Here is a 22,552-nt window from a genome sequence, read left to right on the forward strand (position 1 = left end):
TAATCCCAGCACTCGGGAGCAGAGGTAGAAGGGTCACCATGAGTTCGAGGCCACGCTGAGACTACATAGTGAATTCCAGGTCAGCCTAGGCTACAGTGAGACCCTATCTCAAAAAAAGGTGGAAAACAAAAAAGGGCCAGGCATGGCAGTGCACGCTTTTAATCCCAGCACTAAGGAGGCAGAGGTAGGAGGGAGCCCTCACCTCAAACCCCGCCCTCCACAAAAGGGCTAGAGATAAGGCTCAGCAGTTAAGGCGCCTGCCTGCAAAGCCTAAGAACCAGAGTTCAAATCCCTGGTACCCGTGTAAAGTTCGATGGACAACATAATGCATGGGTCTGGAATTCACTTGCAGTGGCAAAAACCCTGGGGCTCCCAAACTCTCTCTTTTGAACAAATGAGTAAAAAACCCTCAGGCCCTTGTCGAGTGTACTTAGTAGATAAACAGACTTTGCGCAAAGGAAGCACTGTAAGTAACCTCCAGTTTCATTTCTAAATATTAAGTGAACACCAACGCTGGTCCTCAAAAAAACAAAAACTATGGGCTGGAGAGATGGCTTAGCGGTTAAGCACTTGCCTGTGAAGCCTAAGGACCCCGGTTCGAGGCTCGATTCCCCAGGACCCACGTTAGCCAGATGTACAAGGGGACGCATGTGTCTGGAGGCCCTGGCGTGCCCACTCTCCTCTCTCTCTCTCTGTTACTCTCTCTGCCTATTTCTCTCTCTGCCTGTCGCTCTCAAATAAATAAATAAAAATAAACAAAAAAATTATGCTTACAAAGGATATGCCATCAACAGTCTCAGAAGATGGCTTTGGGGCACTGGAGGGATGGCTTAGCAGTTAAGGTGTTTGGCTGCAAAGCCAAAGGACCCAGGTTCAATTCCCCAGGACCCAGGTAAGCCAGGTACAGAAGGTGGCACACGCATCTGGAGTTCGTTCACAGTGCCTGGAGGCCCTGGCACGCCCATTCTCTCTTTCACTCTCTCTCTCTGTGTCAAATAAATAAATAATAAAAATAAAATGGCTTTAGGCACAAAGTGCTGTGCTAAAACTCTGTTTCTGCAGTCTAAAACTCAAGAGTTATTGACAAAAACACTCACTCAGGAGGCAGAGGTAGGAGGATCGCCATGAGTTCGAGGCCACCCTGAGACTACACAGAGAATTCCAGGTCAGCCTGGGTTAGAGTGAGACCCTACCTCGAAAAACAAACAAGGACAACAGCAACAACAACAAAATCAATACTGACCTCCGTGGCATAGATTTTGAAGAGTGCCCACGAGATGTGCCACATCACCAGGAGGAAGACCCCGCAGAGCCAGACGTGGTAGAGCAGCGAGAAGCTCAAGAGGCCGCCCACTGTGTCGAGAGGCCGGGGCATGCGCCTGCCAAGGCAGAGGAGCACTGTGAGAGCCCGCGGGCAGCGCGGGACGCCGCACCGAGAAACAGGTGCCTGGTACATGATCTTGACCGCAAGCTGGCAACGCGGTAGTTTCTTGGGCGTGTGTTCACGTGCGTGAGCGCGCACGCCCCGCGGCACGTGTGTGGAGATGAGACTCCACTGTCTGCTCCCCTGTCTGTGCGGGGACACTGGGATCCCGGCCGCCCGCCACGCTTAGGGCTTCCAGTGGAGTCTGGAGATCCACAGCGCTGCCCACTGGGCCATCTCCCCAGGCCCAATTTCCACCCGGCTGTGCGGGCCCCCTTCCCTGGCGAACCCTTTCGTAAAGCACATTCGCTAGCGCTTCCTTGGGAGGTGCACAGGGGGGCGCAGGGGAAGGTCAGGCCTAAACTGGCTCTGGCGTCGCTCGCATTCATTTAAAGGAAGGGTGCGTCACGTTCCTCAGGCTGCTGGTAGGTAAAACGCTTACTAGTCCTGCTTGGGAGTTAAATAAACCTATCAGACACAGAAGGAAGAGGCCAGACGGCAGGACCAACTTCATATCTGAAGATCAAGGCCAGCTTCGCCTCAAAAACAATGTCAAGGAGCGTTCCTGGGTGACACTTTAGCTTTCTGTGTGTGTCCTATAGACATTGGGAGAGGAGTTAAAGGGCACGACCCCCCCCCCCCACAAAAAAAAGGAAAGTATAAATTTAAACAAAGCATTCTAGAAAGTGGCAGAATCTAAAAGTTGGGAGCGGGGTTAAAATGAGGCTTTGTAACTATGACGGCTTACTCATCTACGGGAAGATCCAGAGCGCCGCGGATCCAAGCTTTGGGAATATGGCCTGAGAAGAAAAACACCACGTTACGAAGGAACCTAAGTGGTCTGTCTACAAAACATATCTTAAACTTGCTTCTTTAGACTAGGAGGTCAAAGAACACAGAGAGGCTTCAGTCAAAATGCTAGGTCGTTTGATTAAGAACGGACAGAATGGGCTAGAGGGGGGCTGGAAAGATGGCTTAGAGGTTAAGCGCTTGCCTATGAAACCTAAGGACCCCGGTTTGAGGCTCGATTCCCCAGGACCCATGTTATACAGATGCTCAAGGGGGCGCACTCCTCTGAAGTTCGTTTGTAGTGGCTGGAGGCCCTGGAGCACCCATTCTCTCTCTCCCCCTCTCTCTCTGTCTTTCATTTTCAAATAAATAAATGAAAATAAACAAAAAAAAATTAAAAAAAAAAAAAGAAAGAGTTGAAGGGAAGACTTAGCAGTTAAAGGCATTTGCCTGCAAAGCCAAAGGATCCCGGTTCGATTCCCCAGTACCTAGGTAAGCCAGATGCACAAGAGGGCGCGTGTGTGTGGAGTTCATTTGCAGAGACTGGAGACCCTGGTGTGCCTATTCTCTCTCTCAAATAAATAAATAAAATATATTTAAAAAACAAAAAGAGGATCTACCGTATGACCCAGCTATAGCACTCCTAGGCATATATCCGAAGGACTCATCTCATTTCCTTAGAAGTACATGCTCAACCATGTTTATTGCTGCTCAATTTATAATAGCTGGGAAATGGAACCAGCCTAGATGTCCCTCAACTGATGAGTGGATAATGAAGATGTGGCATATTTATACAATGGAGTTCTACTCAGCAGTAAAGAAAAATGAAGTTACAAAATTTGCAGAAAAATGGACGGACCTGGAAAGGATTATACTAAGTGAGGTAACCCAGGCCCAGAAAGCCAAGCGCCACATGTTCTCTCTCATATGTGGATCCTAGCTACAGATGATTGGGCTTCTGCGTGAGAATGAAAATAATTAGTAGCAGAGGCCAGTAAGTTAAAAAGGAGACATAAAGGGAAGAGAAAGGAAGGGAGGAGGGTACTTAATAAGTTGATATTATATATATATATGTAATATGATGGAGAATAGAATTTCAAAGGGGAAAGTGGAGGGGGAGGGAATTACCATGGGATTTTTTTTTTAAATCATGGAAAATGCTAATAAAAATTTAAAAAAAGAGGGGGTGCTGGAGAGATAGATGGCTTAGTGGTTAAGGCATTTGCCTGCAATGCCAAAGGATCCTGATTCGATTCCCCAGGACCCACTTAAGGCAGATGCACAAGGGGGCGTAAGCATCTAGAGTTTGTTTACAGTGGCTGGACGCGCTGGCGCGCCCATTATTTTTTTTTTCTCTCTCTTTCATCCTCTCTTCCTCTCTCTCTCAAATAAAGAGAGAAAGAACGGACAGAAAGAAGAATTTCTAAATACAGCCCATGCTTTGTACAGATCTAAGTTATGCATGTTTAGCTACCAACCATGGTTATTAAAAGAATAAATGAAACAAAATAAAAATAAATAAATAAAACAAAAGCTGCCCTATCAATAGTGCAAATCTGTTTCCATGTTCTCTTAGCTGAGAACACACGTAATACTTTTAGCTTTCCAGCGCACAAATCAGTATATGTAGATTACGGGATCTGCAAACATTCTCAACTGCTCTCTGAAAGGCTACGGGTGATGGGTCACTCACATCGTTCTTCAGTTCATACACAGGCAGCGAAGCATGTGTTTGTCACACATGATAAATATATAAGACATATAAAAAAGCAAACAAGGGCTGGAGAGATGGCTCCGTGGTTAAAGCTCTTGCCTGCGAAGCCTAATGATGTGGGTTTGGTTCCCCAGTACCCACAAGAAGTGGTGTAAGCATCTGGAGTTTGTTGGCATTGGGCAGATGTCCTGGCGCACCCATTCAATCTTTATCTCTCAGTCTGTGTCTCTCTGCTTATAAATATTTTAAAAAAACAAAAGGGCTGGGTGTGGTGGAGCAAGCCTTTCATCCCAGCACTGGGGAGGCAGAGGTAGGAGGATCGCCGCGAGTTCGAGGCCAGCCTGAGACTACATAGTGAATTCCAGGTCAGCCTGGGCTAGAGTGAGACCCTACTTCAAAAAAAAAATAATTAAAAATAAATTTTAAAAAAATTAAAAAGATGTGTGACAGAGAGAATTGGCATGCCACGGCCTCCAGATACTGCGATCAAAGTGCAGACACATCATGGAAGTTAATAAAAATTTGAAAAAATAAAATGAAAAAGTACAGACACATACACCACCTTATGGAATGTTCAATCTCACACACTTGTGTCACCTTGTGCGTCTGGACTATGTGGGATCTGGAGAGACAAACATGGGTCCTTAGGCTTTACAGGCAAGCGCCTTAACCACTGAGCCGTCTCTCCAGCCCGAGTGCTGTTTTCCCTAAGGGAATATCTGCTTTACTATGGCAAAAAGTGTGTTTATCGCTTCTAAGCACTCAATGCGGATGCCAATGTTCTAACATACCACACAGCTCTAGTCTCATTTCGCATGACTGGCTGCGCTCTCCCCACGAAACAGCTCCGGCTTCCTTTGCCCCCCACCCCGCCCCCGCAGCCGCTGGAAACAAACACCGTACTGTTTCTAAGACTCTCACCACGTGAAACGCCTCACAGAAGTGAGACCATGTAAAATTTTTATTTCCCTGACTGGGTGATTTCAGTCAGAATAATAAGTTACCTGTGTTGTAGCACATGAGAACTGATTTCTTATTTTTGCAAAGATGAGAAATATATATATATATATATATATATATTTTTTTTTTTTTTTTTTTTTTTTTTCTTTCAGGTTTTCAAGAGTAGGGTCTCACTAAAGCCCAGGCTGACCTGGAATTCACTCTGTATTCCCAGGGTGGCCTCGAACTCACAGCGATCCTCCTGCCTCTGCCTCCCGAGTACTGGGATTAAAGGCGTGTGCCACCATGGCCGACAAGATGAAAAATATTTTATTACATTACTACATCACATTTTCTTTAACAGTATTTTGCCTTAATTAAGTAAATACTCTTGACAATCTAAAGAATAAAATCCATTGGCTTTATCACACATCTATAATGTCTATAATGTCTAAACACACTATATCAGGAAGTATAAATTCTTACCAAGGAAATAATAGACAATGCAGAAATTTCTAAGCAGGAACAGTGACTCCACACAGCTATGTTTAACTAGTAAGAGGAGAGATCTCCTGAAACGCAGGAATTTGTATTGCTATGGAAAACAGTAAAAAAAAAAATGAAATATCACATGTAAATCAAATGACACATTTCATATTATGCTAAGGCAAACACTTAAGATCAACATAAGCCAACATAAGAGATAGCTCAGCAGTCAGAAACACTTGCTTGGAAAGCCTAACAGCCTGATGCTCAATTCCCCAGTACGCAAGCAAAGCCAGATCTACAGAAAGCGACACATGTATCTGGAGTTTGTTTGCAGCTCCCAGAGGCCCTGGCAGACATATACTGTCTGTCTTCCTCTTTCTCTCAAATGAATTTTACTTTAAAAAAAAATTAAGGGGGGCTGGAGAGATGGCTTAGCGGTTAAGCGCTTGCCTGTGAAGCCTAAGGACCCCGGTTCGAGGCTCGGTTCCCCAGGTCCCACGTTAGCCAGATGCACAAGGGGGCGCACGCGTCTGGAGTTCGTTTGCAGAGGCTGGAAGCCCTGGCGCGCCCATTCTCTCTCTCTCCCTCTGTCTATCTCTGTGTCTGTCGCTCTCAAATAAATAAATAAATAAAAATTTAAAAAAAAAAAATTAAGGGGCTGGACAGATGGCTTAGCGGTTAAGAGCTTGCCTGTGAAGCCTAAGGATCCCAGTTCGAGGCTTGGTTCCCCAGGACCCACGTTAGCCACATACACAAGTGGACGCACGTGTCTGGAGTCCGTTTGCAGTGGCTGGAGACCCTGGTGTGCCCATTCTCTCCCTCTCTGCCTCTTTCTGTCTGTCACTTTCAAATAAATAAAAATAAACAATAACAAAAGTAATTGGGGCTGGAGAGATGGCTTAGCGGTTAAGACGCTTGCCTACAAAGCCAAAGGACCCAGGTTCGAGTCACCAGGACCCACGTAAACCAGATGCACAAGGGGACACATGTGTCTGGAGTTCGTCGGCAGTGGCTGGAAGCCCTGACACACCTATTTTCTTCCTCCTCTCTCTCTCTTTCCTTCTTTCTCTCTCTCAAATAAATAAATATTCTTTTAAAAGAGAGAGAAACAGGGAGGGAGTAGTAAATGACCATAACTATCACCCCACTCTGGAGTCTTGCAGGGACTTGAATAGGCCTATTTCCTCCCATCTAGCTGCAATTTTCAGCTTTAGGATGGGTGGAATAAAAGTTGTCTTTTTGTTTTTAATTTTGTTTAATTATTTTTTTGAGAGTGACAGAGACAGAGAATGGGTATACCAGAGCCTACAACCACTGCAAACAAACTCCAGATGCATGCGCTCCCTTGTGCATCAGGCTTACTTACCTGGGTCCTGGGGAATCGAGCTTTGAACTGGGGTCCTTCAACTTCACAGGCAATGCTTAATCGCTAAGCCATCTCTCCAGCTCAGCTTTTTTTTTTTTTTTCTTTCTTTTGTTGTTTTGTTGTAATTTGCAAGCAGAAAGATACAGAGAAAGAGAGAGTGAGTGGGCGCACCAGGGCCACTAGCAAATGAACTCCAGATGCATGCGCCACTTTGTACATCTGGCTTTATGTGGGTCCTGGGGAACTGAACCCAGATCATTAGACTTTGCAGGCCAGCAACTTAGCCACTGAGCCATCTCTCCAGCCCCAGGAATAAGGTGGTGTTGGTCAGCACAGTAGGGTAAGGGAGATTGGATCCTGGTACCCAGAATCATCTTTTCTTTTCTGTTCTCTGGGGTTTTTTTTTTTTGTTTGCTTTGTTTTGTTTTTGCTCAGTTCTCTTTTCCTGCCTAGAACAAAGTACACAGGTCACAGGGTGGAGGGTGCAACAGGACAGGGGACAAGTCCCTCCGTTCTCTGGACATCTCATCACTCAGGCTTGTGTCTTTGGTTTTGTAGCGGGGCAGATTCGAGGAGGGAAGGAAGGAGCACACCATCGCTTAGCCCTCTGCGTCGGCTCCAGGGCATGGGAGAGGCAGGCGGGAAGTCTCCTGAAAACAACTCTCTTCGCTCTGAGGAGGCTTTAGGGTTTCAGTCCTCACGTTTTATTGATGAACAAGTAAGATGAGGCTGTTCAAACACATGGCAGCGTAGATGCTGCCGCGTTCTGGCCTACAGTCCCAGTCAAGGGGCATCTCACCTGCACGATGGGAAACGGGAGGTAGTTCATGTTGTTGGCGAAGTACAGGAGGCTGTAGCTGTGGCCCGTGAACGCTCCAGCCAGGAGGAAGAAGAGGTGACCCTCATTCAGGCAGCGCTCTTCGGCGGGGCTGTCCGAGCTGAAGGAAAAACACTTGTTAAGTCAACAGCCAGGGACACATTATCGCTGTCTTAGGGTTTGTAACTGCTGAGGGCAGAGTTCTAGCAAAAACAAATTCTAGCAAAAACAATTCTTTTTTTTTTTTGTGGTAAGCGTGAGCCATCTGACGGTAGCCCCGCTGCTCTCGAAGTCTCCGGTGAGAACGGACGCATGCTGCCTACAAAGCTGGCTCACTCATCTGGCCTGCCGGGATCTACATCCAAGCTGCAGGTGTGGGGAGGCGGCTTTGGGCTTCGCCTGCTTGTCTTCTCTGACTGTGAACCCGTAACAGGGGCTCTCGATGCCGTGTGCCTTTAACAATGCTCGCTTGCAAAGCCCGACGGCCGGGGTTCAGTTTCCCACATAAAGCTGGATGGCGCTAAGCGGCACGTTCATGTGGGGTTCAATGTCGGCGGCAGGAGGCCCTGGGGCACCTATACTCACTCTTTCTTTTTTTTTTAAAACAAATCCTTTTTTTTTTTAATTTTTTTTTAAGTATTTTTATTTATTTATTTATTTGACAGCGACAGACACAGAGAGAAAGACAGATAGAGGGAGAGAGAGAGAATGGGCGCGCCAGGGCTTCCAGCCTCTGCAAACGAACTCCAGACGCGTGCGCCCCCTTGTGCATCTGGCTAACGTGGGACCTGGGGAACCGAGCCTCGAACCGGGGTCCTTAGGCTTCACAGGCAAGCACTTAACCGCTAAGCCATCTCTCCAGCCCTATACTCACTCTTTCTAAATATCTCTTTCTCTCTCATAAATAACTAAAGTAGTAAATTTAAAATTAAGACCACGCTGGGCATGGTTAGTGCACGCCTTTAATCTCGGTGCTCAGGAGGCAGAGGTGGGAAGGATTGGCCATGCGCTCAAGGCCAGCCTGGGCTAGACTGAGAGCTTACCTCCAAAAACACACAAACAAAAATGCTATCATAGGTCTTTAACAATGCTATAAAACACACTGACAGTGGGGGAGGGCATAGGCCTTTCAGCCCCACACCCATCTGATAGACATCTTTTTTAAAATTTATTTATTTGAGGGCCACAGAGAGAGAGAGAGAGAAAGAGGCCGATAGATAGATAGAGAATGGGCACGCCAGGGCCTCCAGCCACTGCAAAGGTCCTCCAGGCATGTGTGAACCTTGTGCATCTGGCTAACATGGGTCCTGGGGAATCGAGCCTCGAAACGGGGTCCTTAGGCTTCACAGGCAAGTGCTTAACCGCTAAGCCATCTCTCCAGCCCTTTTTTTTGGATTATGGATAGACATCTTACTTCGTTCTTCCTACTATACCCACTTGCATCTATGGTCCTAACTTCCCATTGTTCTTAACTCTCAAGCAGCTATTTATAGCCTATATCTGAACAACTCATAAAGCGCACCTAACGTACACATCTTTAAAACTTTGCTAAATTCATCAAATATAAAACATCAAGAATATTTGCTGCATAGAACAAGGTGTATAAAAATGAGAACTTGGACTGGAGGGATGGCTTAGTGGTTAAGGCATTTGTCTGCAAAGCCAAAGGACTCAGGTTCAATTCCCCAGGACCCATGTAAGCCAGATGCACAAGGCGGCGCATGCATCTGGACTTTGTTTGCAGTGGCTGAAGGCCTTGGTGCGCTCATTTTCTTTCTTTCTCTCTCTCTTTCTGTCAAATAAATAAATAAATAATCAGGCTGGAGAGATGGCTTAGCAATTAAGTGCTTGCCTGTGAAGCCTAAGGAATCCATTCCCCAGGACCCACGTTAGCCAGATGCACAAGGGGGCGCACGCGTCTGGAGTTCGTTTGCAGTGGCTGGAGGCCCTGGCGTGCCCATTCTCTGTCCCTCTCTCTCTCTTTCTCTCTCTCTGTCACTCTCAAATAAATAAAAATAAAACAAAAAAGTTAAAAATAAATAAAAATTTAAAATGGTAAAAAAAACCCACAAAAACAAGAACTTTCGATGCTAGAGATCAACGATCGTTATACACTATTTACGTACATAGGTTAGTTTGGGCGTGGAGGACACACGAGGACAGGAACGTATTCACTATTACCTCTCGGCGCCAGCGCAGGGAACGGTGAGAGAGCTGAAGGGGCCCTGGGCGAGGACGGCCGCACACCACGCCGTCACCGCTCCCATGGCCGCGTGCACGGCCGAGTGCAGGAGCTGCTGAGGGCGGAGGGCCCTTCCTATCAGGGCCAGTCTGGAGCCAGGTATGGAGGGTACAACTGCAAAGAAAGCACATCAGTGCAGCTCTGCACGCGGCTTGTGTTTCAACATGTAAAACTGCCCCCGTGTCACCCACCAGAAAACCAGCACGACCTGGAGACACAGAAAACCAAAATCAATGTTCCGAACGGGAGGCCCCCAGCTGATGGAGACTTGGGAATTAGCGCCCCCTGGAGGCGGTGTAGTGTTGGGGGCGGGCTTGTGGGTGTTATAGCCAGTGTCCCCTGGCCAGAGTTTGGCACACTCTCCTGTTGCTGTTGTCCACCTGATTGTTAGCCAGGAGGTGATGTCCAGCTCTGTTCATGCCCTTGTTTTTCCCTGCCATCGTCGAGCTTCCCCTCCAGCCCTCTAGCCTGTAAACCTTTTTTCCCCATAAGCTGCTGTTGGTTGGGTGTTTTCTGCCAGCAACGCGAACCTGACTGAAACAGGGTCCAGTTGTTGCCCAGGCTGGTCCCAACTGTTAGACTCAAGCCATCTTCTTGCCTCAGCCTCCAGAGCAGCAGGGTTGTTTTTTTTTGTTTGTTTTGTTTTCTTTGTTTGTTTGTTTTTTATTTAGTTGTTTATTTGAGAGCGACAGACACAGAGAGAAAGACAGATAGAGGGAGAGAGAGAGAATGGGCGCGCCAGGGCTTCCAGCCTCTGCAAACAAACTCCAGACGCGTGCGCCCCCTTGTGCATCTGGCTAACGTGGGATGTGGGGAACCGAGCCTCGAACCGGGGTCCTTAGGCTTCACAGGCAAGCGCTTAACCACTAAGCCATCTCTCTAGCCCATGTTGTTTGGTTTTTTGAGGTAGGGTCTCACTCTAGCTCAGGCTGACCTGAAATTCACTATGTAGTCTCAGGCTGGCCTCGAACTCACGGCGATCCTCCTACCTCTGCCTCCCGAGTGCTGGGATGAAAGGCGTGCGCCACCACGCCCAGCTTTTTATTTGTGTGTGTCCACACCAGCTCTGTATAGGTTCTTTTAGACCTGACAATTCAAAACAGTTCTCTGGAAGTGCCTATCTGGAAACTGGTGGCCCAGGGCGTTCTGCCCTTCGCTCAGAGTAGTCTACGAGTGTATAGAAAAGGAGACGGAGGGAGGCAGAAAAGCAGGCTCAACGGGAGAGGACTCAGGGCTCTATGGTTTGGGGGAAAGGCTGCCATCACCTTCTCCTCCCCTCCAGCAGTGCCCCAAGGGACAACTGTGTGACCGACTTCTAATACTCTGAATGTGTCAAATCATCTTCCAAGCCACCATCTCTCTAGAACATCATTTCCCTTCTGTGGGCTTCACACAACCCCCCTTCCAGGTCTGGTCTAACCAGCACCTCCTCCAGCAAGCTCCCACATCCTCCTCATCACAGCTCCAGTTCACTGTAAATGAACGCGCAGCACAGCTGGCCTGGTGACTGTGGTCCTCTGGAGAAAGCTGGGACCATGTCATGTGTGGGACACAGTATATGTATACAGAATATTCACTGTAGAGCCACGCCTTTAATCCCAGCACTTGGGAGACAGAGGTAGGAGGATTGTTGTGAGTTCGAGGCCACCCTGAGACTACAGAGTGAATTCCAGGGTCAGGTCAGCCTGGGGTAGAGTGAGACCCTACCTCAATAAAAATAGAATACTTAAAGTGAGGAGTGAGGCTTCCAGAATGATGTGCTATAGCGCCCTCATCTGGTTTACCTATGTAAAGAAAGCGCAGCTGGAGATGGTGTGGTGGTGGTGAAGGCACTTGCCTGTGAAGCCTAAGAACTTATGTTCAAATCTCCAGGTCCCACGTAGCCAGACGCACAGTGACACAAGCACGCAATGCCGCACATGAGCACAAGGGGGCGCAAGTGTCTGGAGTTCGTTTGCCGTGGCTGAAGGCCCTGGTGCGCCCATTTTCTCTCTGCCTCTTTCTCTCTCTCTCTCAAAAATAAAAAGAAAGGGCTGGAGGCATGGCTTAGAGGACAAGGCACATGTCTGCGAAGCCTAAGGACCCTGGTTCAATTCTCCAGGTCCCACGTGAGCCAGATGTGCAAGGGGGCGCACGCATCTGGAGCTCATCTGAAGTGCCTAGGGGCCCGGGCATGCCCATTCTCTCTCTCTCTCTCCCTCCCTCTCTCTGTCTCTAATTAATAAATAAATAAAAGTAAAATCTTTAAAAAAGAAAGAAAGAAAATGGAAACCAGAGCATGAGCATGAAGAGACATGCACTACAGTTCCCTCATCTGGTCTACCTACATAAAGAAGCTGGCTGGGCCTGACGCACACCTTTAATCCCAGCACTCGGGAGGCAGGGTAGGAGGATCACTGTGCGCTCGAGGCCACCTAGACAAAGTGAGACCCTACCTCAAAAAAACAAAACAAAAAGAAATTACTTCACAATTCATGTGCTAACTCACAACTATAAAATTAAATTAAAACATTTAAAAAGTCCTCTATTTGTTGATGGTGATAAAATCTACGTTAATAAATCTTGTACAGTTCTGAGGCAAGTGCATCTGCACTCTGGCAACCATCATGATCTCCTGACGCTTCCCATCTGCCCCAGACAATCCTCTCCCGCCCCTGGCAGCCACCAAGTCTGCCCTTGGTAAAATAATTCCAATTCTTATGGCCTCTTGTGCTTTAACCTCCCAAGTGCTGGGACTACAAACATATTCCACCACAGTTGTTGCTCAAAATTATAAAATATATTTTTTATTTATTTATAAGCCCAGAGACAGACGCACAGAGAGAATGAAAGAGGCAGAATGGATGCCACTAAGGCCTCTTGTCACTACAGATGAACTCGGCCCTATGCAGGCACTGCGGAATCAAACCTGGGCTGTCATGCATTCCAAGCAAGTGCCTTTGACCATCTGACCATTGAGTCACCCTTCCAGCCCATCAAGTTTTGTTGGGTTCCCCCACACACACACACAGGGTAGGGTCTCACTCTAGCCCAGGCTGACCTGGAATTTGCTATGTAGTCTCAGGGTGGCCTCGAACACACGGCAATCCTCCTACCTCTGCCTCCCGAGTGATGGGATTAAAGGTGTGCACCACAATGCCCAGTACCCTCAAGTTTCTTCAAAGGATTAAAATTTGGAAACCAACCTGCATAAAACTCCACATTGAAAATGCTGATTATCACTATGACCACGGACAGCAGCAGGAGACAGACAATCGCATGGCGACTGTACAGGTGGTTGACAGAACCTGAAGCACAAGAGAAATGAGTTAGCGACGTTTCCTCAGTCCACGGGCATAAATGCACAGCACTGTAAAACAAACAAACAAAAAATACGGTTACCTCTGCATTGCTGGGACAAAACACCCAACCAAAAGCAGCTGGTATAAGAAAGGGGTTGAGCCGGGCGCGGTGGCGCACACCTTTAATCCCAGCACTCGGGAGGCAGAGGTAGGAGGATTGTTGGGAGCTGCAGGCCACCCGGAGCCTACATAGCTAGTTCCAGGTCAGCCTGGACTAGCATGAGACCCTATCTCGAAAAACCAAAAGAAAAAAGGGGGGGGGGTATATTTTGGTTTAGTCTCAAAGGAAGCTTTATGCTGGTAGGAGAAAGCATGGCATAAGAAGAGGCTGGACATCACCTGACCCAGCAGGTGGACAACAGGAGCAAGAGAACAGCCCCGTCTCTGGCAAGGGCCTGCCCCAAACGACACAGCTCCTCCAGCAAGGCTCCATCTCCCAACCTGCCATTGAAAGGCCCAAGAATTCAGAAGCCCAGAAATACTATCACGCTCCAAAGGGAGCTTAAGCGGGCCCCTGCATACCTCAAACTCCAGGCTTTACTCTCTGTTGGAAGCAAGTAAAGAATCCCTCTTCTAACTATATCAGAGCCCGCTCCTAATATAAAACTAGGTAAAAAGGGCATGAGATAGCCCTCAAGGATGGGAAATGAGTAATGAAGTAAACCACTTATTTGGTTTCTGTAAATAGCCTGCACCATAAGCCTTACACTATAAGCCTTAATAGCCCACACTGTAAGCCTTAGTAGCCCGCACCATAAGCTGTAGCAGCCTGCCTCAGACCACCAAGGCCATAGGAGGCTGATACCATACTCTGTTACCCCCACCTAAGGAACTGCGCAAATGCTGACCTCCAAGGTCATAAGAGACTGATACCACACTCTGCTACCCCCACCCAAGGACCTGCGCAAATGCTGACCTCCAAGGTCATAAGAGAATGATTGGTCCACGAGGAGCTTGAACAAATTAAACTAATTGGCTTTAGAAACTATGGGGTGGCACAAACTGACTGGCTCGCACCCCGCGGGCTCCTGATATTGAAAAAATGATTGGTCTAATGCACAGGCTTTGTTAGAAACCCTATAAAAACTGTCCCGTTCCTGCATTCGGGGCTCTGCAGTCCTCTACCCCTGTGCGGTGTACGACTGTGGGCCCCAGCGCGCTTGGAATAAAATCCTCTTGCAGTTTGCATCAAGACCGCTTCTCGTGAGTGATTTGGGGTGTCGCCATATCCGGGCAGAGCGTGGGGTCCTCGTTTTGGGGGGTCTTACACCGTCAACTGGGGACCAAGCATTCAGAACACACGCGCGCCTATGGGGGGTCACCTGATTCAAGCCACCACCACTGTAATGTTAACTTCAGAAGTTCTGCCTGTTTGTGTGTGTTTGGGTGTAAGTGTGCGCGGACGGACGTGCGGGTAGAGGACTCAGGACTTGGGTCCCTTATCTTCCTCCTGGTTTTGAAACACGCACTGTCGTTTTAACACTGCACACTTCCACACGAGCTGCCCTCAAGCTTCGTAATTCTCCTGACTCTGCCTCCAGTTGCTCTGTATGAGCTGGGATTACGAACGCCATGTGCTAATGGGCACGGCTTTCCATGGGGTCTGGGATCAGAGACCAAAGTTAGTGAAGATATTCCCTAAACTTCCACAGTGAAATATCGGCTATCCCTTTAATGGCTCATGGACGAACCTCATGTAGCCTGGGTGACCTAACCCAGAAGTGACTGAGACTGGGACACCAGTAAACATAGTTTTTTAAGCATATTTACATGACAGAGAAAGAGAGAGAATGGGCGAGCCAGGGCCTTCAGCCACTGCAAACAAACTCCAGATGCATGCACCACCTTGTGCGTCTGGCTTGCATGGGTCCTGAAGAATCAAACTTGGGTCCTTTGGCTCTGCAGGCCTTAATAGCTAAGCCATCTCTCCAGCCTCTATTATTTTTTAAGCAACAATGTCTCCAAAGGTCAAATGATAAAGATTTAGGGTATTTTTTGTTTTGTGAGGTTATTTTTTTTTTCATTGTTTTGTTTTTCAAGGTAGGGTCTCACTCTAGCCCAGGCTGACCTGAAATTCACTATGTAGTCTCAGGGTGGCCACAAACTCACGGTGATCCTCCTACCTCTGCGTCCCGAGTGCTGGGATTAAAGGTGTGCACCACCACGCCTGGCTGATATATACATACATATATATATATTTTTTTAATTTTTTGCTTATTTTTATTTGAGAGCAACAAGAGAGAGAGAGAAAGAGGCAGATAGGGAGAGAGGGAGAAAGGGCGCACCAGGGCCTCCAGTCACTGCAAACGAACTCCATATGCATGTACCTCCTTGTGCATCTGGCTTACATGGATACTGTGGAATCGAGCCTCGAACCAGGGTCCTTAGGTTCCACAGGCAAGCACTTAACTGCAAAGCCAGGTCACCAGCCATATATATCTATATATATATATATTTTTTTTTTTTATGGGTATGTGTGCATGCACCTCTCCATGCCCTTGTGGTACCCCATGAGCTTTCCTGCAGGGAGTGTGCTGGCCTCAGGTGGCCACACAGGATGTCAGGTGACCCACACCATCACGCTTCAACCTGTTCATATTTGAGCCAGAGCCTCTTATAGATCCCACAGCTTGTTTGTTTGTTTGTTTGTTTGCAAGCTCATGAGATTGGGTGATTCCAGGACTGGGGTTACAGGTGTGTGTAACCACGCCTAGGTGCTTAATGTGGGTCCTGTGGCTTGAACTTAGGCAGTCTCTAGTCCTCTCGGGCCCTCATGTTTGCACAGGAGATGCACTTAAACACAGAGACTCTCACCAGCCTGATAAAGAAACTAGGATTAAAAAGAAGAGCTGAAGCCGGGCATGGTGTCGCACGCCTTTAATCCCAGCACCTGGGAGGCAAAGGTAGGAGGGTCGCCAGGAGTTCGAGGCCACCCTGATATTCCACAGTGAATTCCAGGTCAGCCTGGGCTAGAGTGAGACCCTACTTCAAAAAACAAAAAAAAAAAAAAAAAAAAAAAGAGGAAAGACATGTACTATTGTTGAGAGGTGGGGTGGGGGGAAGAGATTTCAAAAGAATTTGTGGGGCTGAAGAGATGGCTAGGTGCTTAAGGTGCTTGCCTGTGAAGCCTAAGGACCCATGTTTGACTCCCCAGGTCCCACATAAGCCGGATGCACAAAGTGATGCAAGCATGCAGTATCACACATGCGCACAAGGGGGTCTGGAGTTTGATTACTGTGTCTAGAGGCCTGCTGTACCAAATTTCTCTCTGTCATTTTAATAAAATAAAAAAGGCGGGCTGGAGAGATGGCTTAGCGGTTAAGCGCTTGCCTGTGAAGCCTAAGGACCCCGGTTCGAGGCTCGGTTCCCCAGGTCCCACGTTAGCCAGATGCACAAGGGGGCGCACGCGTCTGGAGTTCGTTTGCAGAGGCTGGAAGCCCTGGCGCGCCCATTCTCTCTCTCTCCCTCTATCTGTCTTTTTCTCTGTGTCTGTCGCTCTCAAATAAATAAATAAAAAATTAAAAAAAAAAAATAAAATAAAATAAAAAAGGCCAGTCTGTTGGGCCTGGCTCAAAAAAAAAAAAAAAAGAGAGAGAGAGAGAGAGAGAACTTGTGGGCTGGAGAGATGGCTTAACAGTTAAGGAGTTTGCCTGCAAAGCCAAAAGACCCAGGTTCAATTCCCCAGGACCCACGTAAGCCAGATGCACACATGTAGAGTTGGTTTCAAGTAGCTGAAGGCCCTGGCATGCCCATTCTCACTCTCTCTCTCAAATAAATAAAATAAATGAAAAACATTACAAAAACAAAAATAGAATTTGTGTTCCTTAGCCATAGGTATGGCTTTAAAGACTTCAAAACCTATTCTGGGGCTGGGGAGATGGCTCATTGGATAGAGGAACTTCCTTACAGACGCTGACAGCCTGGGCTCACTTCCCCAGCACCCATGTTAAGCCAGGTGCACCAAAGAGGGGCATGTGACTGGAGTTTCTTTGCAGTTGCAAGAGGCCTGACTCTTTCCTTTCTCTCTGTAATTATATATGTGTGTGTGCGCGCGTGTATTTTTTTAACAAAAGAAACTGTATTTTGGCAACATTTGTTTTTCTTTTTCTTTTTTTCTTTTTTTTGGTTTGGTTTTTCTTTTTTTCTTTTTATTTATTTGAGAGCAACAGACAGAGAAAGAGGCAGAGAGAGATTGGGCCAGCCCTGGTTTGGTTTTCCAAGGTAAGGTTTCACCCTACCCAGGCTGACCTGGAATTCACTATGTGGTCACAGGCTGGCCTCGAACTACGGTGATACTCCTACCTATGCCTACCGAGTGCTGGGATTAAAGATGTGTGCCACCATCCCTGGCTATAGTTTTTTTCTCATGCGGCACTATGGAAAAACAGAAGTTGGCCCTGGGAGGTGGCTCAGTGATTAAAGGCACTTGGCTTGCAAAGCTGCTTGCTTCGGTTCAATTCCCCAACACTCAGGCCCTAGCACATCCATTCCCTCTTGCAAATACACATTATTTGTAAAAAAAAAAAAAAAAGAAAGAAAGAAAGAAAGGAAGGAAGGAAGGAAGGAAGGAAGGAGGGAGGGAGGGAGGGAGGGAGGGAGGGAAGGAAGGAAGGGAGGAAGGAGAGAAAAGAAAGGGCTGGAGAGATGGCTTAGCGGTTAAGCACTTGCCTGTGAAGCCTAAGGACCCTGGTTCGAGGCTCGGTTCCCCAGGTCCCATGTTAGCCAGATGCACAAGGGGGCGCACGCGTCTGGAGTTCGTTTGCAGTGGCTGGAAGCCCTGGTGCACCCATTCTCCCTCTCTCTCTCTCTGCCACTCTCAAATAAATTTTTTAAAAAATGAACAAAAAAATCTGCAATAAAAATAAAGAATTTACGCCCATTCCCTCTCGCTCACCCTCTCTGTCCACTTCTTTCCCTCTCTTGCTCTCAAATAAATAAAATTTTAGGGCTGCAGGGATGGCTTAGCGGTTAAGGCATTGTTTGCCTCAGAAGCCAAAGGACCCAGGCTCGATTCCTCAGGATCACTTTAGCTAGACGCACAAGGGGGCGCACCTATCTGGAGTTTGTTTACAGTGGCTGGAGGCTCTGGCGCACCCATTCTCTCTCTCTCTCTCTCTCTCCCCCTCTTTCTCTGTCAAATAAATAAGTAAATAAAAATGCTTTTAAAATGGTTTTAAATTTTAAGAAAAAATAAAGAATTTGAAACGTGTGTAGTTTCCACAGTAAACGTGCCTCCCCCAAGTTATCACTCACCTGACAGCCATTGTATAGGATGAAGCAGGTCGATCCTGCTGAAGACTGTGAACACCGCAGTGCAGATGGGCAGAAGCGTCACTGACCACACAACACTCGTCACTATCCTCCAGCCCAAAACCTAAAATTAAACAGGCAAAACTCCTCAGTCGTGAATTCAGTTCCTTCAGTTATGCAAATCCTGGTTTCTCATACAGACTGTTAACATTAATCACGAATATTTATATACATATATATAGACAGATCACAGTTCATGCAGTTATGCATAAGCCCAAATGGTTCCTACTGTTAAAAACTCCACAGAAATGCCGGGCGTGGTGGCGCACACCTTTAATCCCAGCAATTGGGAGGCAGAGGTAGGAGGATCGCCGAGAGTTCGAGGCCACCCTGAGACTCCATAGTGAATTCCAGGTCAGCCTGGACCAGAGTCAGACCCTATCTCGAAAAACCAAAAAAAAAAAAAAACTCCACAAAAAAAAAAAAAGAGAAGCTTCTCTTTTCTGATGGCAGTGACCTTGGGATGACTCAGAAAGCACCATGGTGCTAAGGAGAAGTGACAGAGGAGTGCTCAGCTTTTAGCTCACTTTTAGCCAGGCGTGGTGATGCATGCTTTTAATCCCAGCACTTGGGAGGCAGAGGTAGGAGGATCACCATGAGTTCAAGGCTACCCTGAGATTACATAGTGAATTCCAGGTCAGCCTAGGCTACAGTGAGACCCTCTCAAGAACCAAAAAAATAAAAAATAGGGGGGTGGGGGCTGGAGAGATGGCTTAGCTGTTAAGGCATTTGCCTGCAAAGCCAAAGGATCCCGGTTTGATTCTCCAGGACCCACGCAAGCCAGATGCACAAGGTGGTGCATGCGTCTGGAGTTCGTTTACAGTGGCTGGAGACCCTGATGCTCCCATTCTCTCCTCTCTCTCTCCTTGCAAATAAATAAAATAATTTTACAAGAATCTTAAAAAGAGAAATTAAGGTTGTTGTTTTTTTTTTTTTTTCTCGTACCAGCTGGAAGCAACTACCCTTGTATAAAACCCTATCCCCTATCCTAGGGTCTGAAGAGATGGCTCAGGGGTTAAGGCACTTGCCTTGAAAGCCTAACAAACTTGGTTCGATTCCACAGTACCCAGAAAAAAGCCGGAAGCTGGCTGGAGGAGATGCCTGCAAAGCCAAAGGAACCCAGGTTCGGTTCCCCAGGAACGATTCCAGGTGCACAAGGTGGTGCATGCATCTGGAGTTCGTTTGCTGAGGCTGGAGACCCTGGTTTCCTCAAATAAAACTTCAAAAGGTAAAAAAGTAAAAAATAATAATAATAAACCCAACCCAAGACGTCTCTACGGTCTTGCAACCAACTCCCCCTGCATGCATGGTGGGAATTAGGGAGGGAAAGAGGGGGGGGAAAGAGCGTCACCCTCCCCCACCCAGCCCCCCAAGCGCGCACGCGCAGCCTGGACTCACGCGCCAAAGGATGCTCCTGGAGCCGCCGTGTCCCGCGCCGCTCGCCGTCGCCGGGGCCGTGGCCATGGCGATGGCGGAGCCCGCTCTGCAGCAGCGTGCCGGGCACACGGGGCCCGCCCGCCACGGCGTTTCAAAGACGGGAAGGACCCCGTAGGGCCCGGCCGGGGCTGTCTGCCGCGATGCCTGCACGGAGAGAGGCCCCGTCCGCGGCGCGTCCCTCGGCGGCGGCGGCGGCGGCGTCCGCCAGGCCCACGGCTGTGCGGGAGTCGCGCGGGCCGGGCCCTCGACCAGCCGCCCCTTGCGGTCCAAAAGTTCCCTGCGGAGGAGGGAGCGGCGGGACGACGCAAGGACGTAGCTGCGGCGCTGCATGCCGGGAACTGTAGTCTCCTCGCCCCACAGCGGGTCCAGGAGGAGGAGGAGCGTTACATTCTGGAACCTGGAGTGGCGCGGGGGGGGGGGTGTGACGCGAGGCATGGCGGGAAATGTAGTCCTTTTATTCTATTTGCTGCTGCCTTTTTTTTTTTTAATTTGAGGGTTAAGGCGCTTGCCTGAAAAGCCAAAGGACACAGGTTCGATTCCTCAGGACCCACGTAAGCTAGGTGCACAAAGTGGTGCATGCGTCCGGAGTTCACTTGCAGCAGGTGAAGGCTCTGGCCCATCCATTCTCTCCCTGTCTCTCTCTTAAATAAATAAGACTTAAATTTTATTTATCTGCAAGCAGAGAGAGAGAGAGAGAATGGGTGTGTCAGGGCCTCTAGCCCCTGCAGATGAACTCCAGACACATGCACCTCCCTTGTGCAGCTGGCTTATTTGGGTCCTGGAAAATCGGACCTGGGTCCTTAGTCTTCGCAAGCAAGTGCCATAACCGCCAATCCATTTCTCCAAACCCTTTATTTTATTTTCTTAATATAGTTATTTTATTTATTTATTTGAGAGAGAGAAAGAGGCGGAGAGAGAAAGACAGAGGGAAAAATGGGCGCACCAGGGTCTCCAGCCATTGCAAACGAACTCCAGATGCATGTGCCCCCTTGTGCATCTGGCTTACGTGGGTCCTTGGAAATCGAACCGGGATCCTTTAGCTAGGCCCAATAGATTTTATTTATTTGCTTACTTACTTAACAAATAGAGAGGGAGAAGCAGATAGAACTCACAATAATCCTCCTACCTCTGCCTAGTGGCTGGAGGCCCCAGCATGCTCGTTTTCTCTCTCTCTCTCTCTCTCTCTCTCTCTCTCTCACATACGTTTTAACAAAAAGGCCAGTTTGTTGGGCTTGCCTCAAAAAAAAACTCTGCCTCCCAAGTGCTGGGATTAAAGATGTGTGCTACCACGACAGGCTCCCTTTTCATATTTTATTGTATGCAATGCCAATAATCAGTACTCCAGCAGGGCAGAGGAATATACACAATGATTTGGTAACTGTGAAGAAATTCACGGGTTACTGAGAGAAACAGATGACACACATGTTTGCTAACTATGATGTGCAGAGTCATAATCATGTCTGAAAGCCTGCAGGACAGATGTGGACTACAACTGCCTGATTGGGTCTGTGCCTCCGAAGAAACCTCTGATCAGGTGGTGGAGGGAAAAAGAAAATGCTTACTCTTTAAAAAAAAAAAAAAAAAAATCATCTGAAGCCAGGTGTGGTGGTACGCGCCTTTGATCCCAGCACGTGGGAGGCAGAGGTAGGAGGATCACTGTAAATTCGAGGCCACCCTGAGACTACAGAGTGAATTGCAGGTCAGCCTGAGCTACAGTGAGGCCCTGCTTCAAAACACCAAATTTTTAAAAAATAATAATCATTTGAGTCGGGCGTGGTGGCGCACGCCTTTCATCCCAGCACTCGGGAGGCAGCGGTAGGAGTATTGCAGAGAGTTCGAGGCCACCCTGAGACTACATAGTGAACTGCATGTAAGCCTGGGCTAGAGTGAGACCCTTTTGGGGGGATGAGGGAAGAAACGTAAAAAACTAATCACTGGTAAGCCAAGCGTGGTAGCACATGCCTTTACTACCAACGCTAGGACGCTCAGGTAGGAGGATCTCCAAGAGTTCTAAGTCAGCCTGGGCTACAGTAAGACTGCCTCAAATAGGAACAAAATGACATCATTTATGGACTGGGAATATGGGTCAGTGGTTAAAGGCACTTTCTTGCAGAGCCTGTTGGCCCAGGTTCAAATCCCCCCATTGCTCATGTAAAGGCAGATGCACAAAGTGGCACATGCATATGGAGTTCATGGGCAAGAGATCGTAGTACACCAATGTGCGTGTGCACGCATGCACACACACACACACACACACACACACAGTTTCCTTACAAATATTTAACAAAATCATTTATTGGTATATATTAATTTCATATAATGTTGGATTTCATAAGAACAATTTTAAACATATATATTTTGAGCACATTTATCTCTCTTCTTTTTCTATCCCCTTTCCACGTCTGGTAGTCTTTTATTTTATTTTTATTTTAGAGGGAAAGGGAGAAAGAGTGGGTGCTCCAAGGCCTCTATCTACTGCAAATGAACTCCAGACGCATGCGCCACCTTGTGCATCTGGCTTACGTGGGATCTGGGGAATCAAACCTAGGTCCTTAGGCTTCTCAGGCAAGCACCTTAAACTCTAAGCCATCTCTCCAGCCCCCCATTTGCTAGTCCTTAAATCCCTCAGTTTCCCTTCTGCTTTTTTTGTTATTGTTGTTGTTCTGTTTTGTTTTTTGATTGTTT

General features: G+C 47.7%; 1 protein-coding gene across 3 annotated transcripts in view; it reads right to left on the minus strand.

Annotated features, from left to right (window-relative positions):
• Nucleotides 1-19,917, minus strand: part of Ndc1 (NDC1 transmembrane nucleoporin) — a 54,990-nt gene extending 35,073 nt beyond the window's left edge. For all 3 annotated transcript variants that reach the window (XM_045139361.1, XM_045139360.1, XM_045139359.1), the window contains exons 1-8: nucleotides 19,829-19,917; nucleotides 18,374-18,494; nucleotides 12,965-13,066; nucleotides 9,719-9,893; nucleotides 7,520-7,658; nucleotides 5,352-5,460; nucleotides 2,172-2,223; nucleotides 1,244-1,379 (exon numbers count right to left, since the gene is read on the minus strand). In XM_045139361.1, the coding sequence (XP_044995296.1) occupies nucleotides 1,244-1,379; nucleotides 2,172-2,223; nucleotides 5,352-5,460; nucleotides 7,520-7,658; nucleotides 9,719-9,893; nucleotides 12,965-13,066; nucleotides 18,374-18,494; nucleotides 19,829-19,894 (900 nt within the window). In that variant the 5' untranslated portion in view covers nucleotides 19,895-19,917. The remainder of the gene's footprint in view (nucleotides 1-1,243; nucleotides 1,380-2,171; nucleotides 2,224-5,351; nucleotides 5,461-7,519; nucleotides 7,659-9,718; nucleotides 9,894-12,964; nucleotides 13,067-18,373; nucleotides 18,495-19,828) is intronic.
• Between the last annotated feature and the right edge of the window lie 2,635 nt (nucleotides 19,918-22,552).

The sequence above is a fragment of the Jaculus jaculus genome, chromosome 21, assembly GCF_020740685.1.
Source record: "Jaculus jaculus isolate mJacJac1 chromosome 21, mJacJac1.mat.Y.cur, whole genome shotgun sequence".
Classification (NCBI taxonomy): Eukaryota; Metazoa; Chordata; class Mammalia; order Rodentia; family Dipodidae; genus Jaculus; species Jaculus jaculus.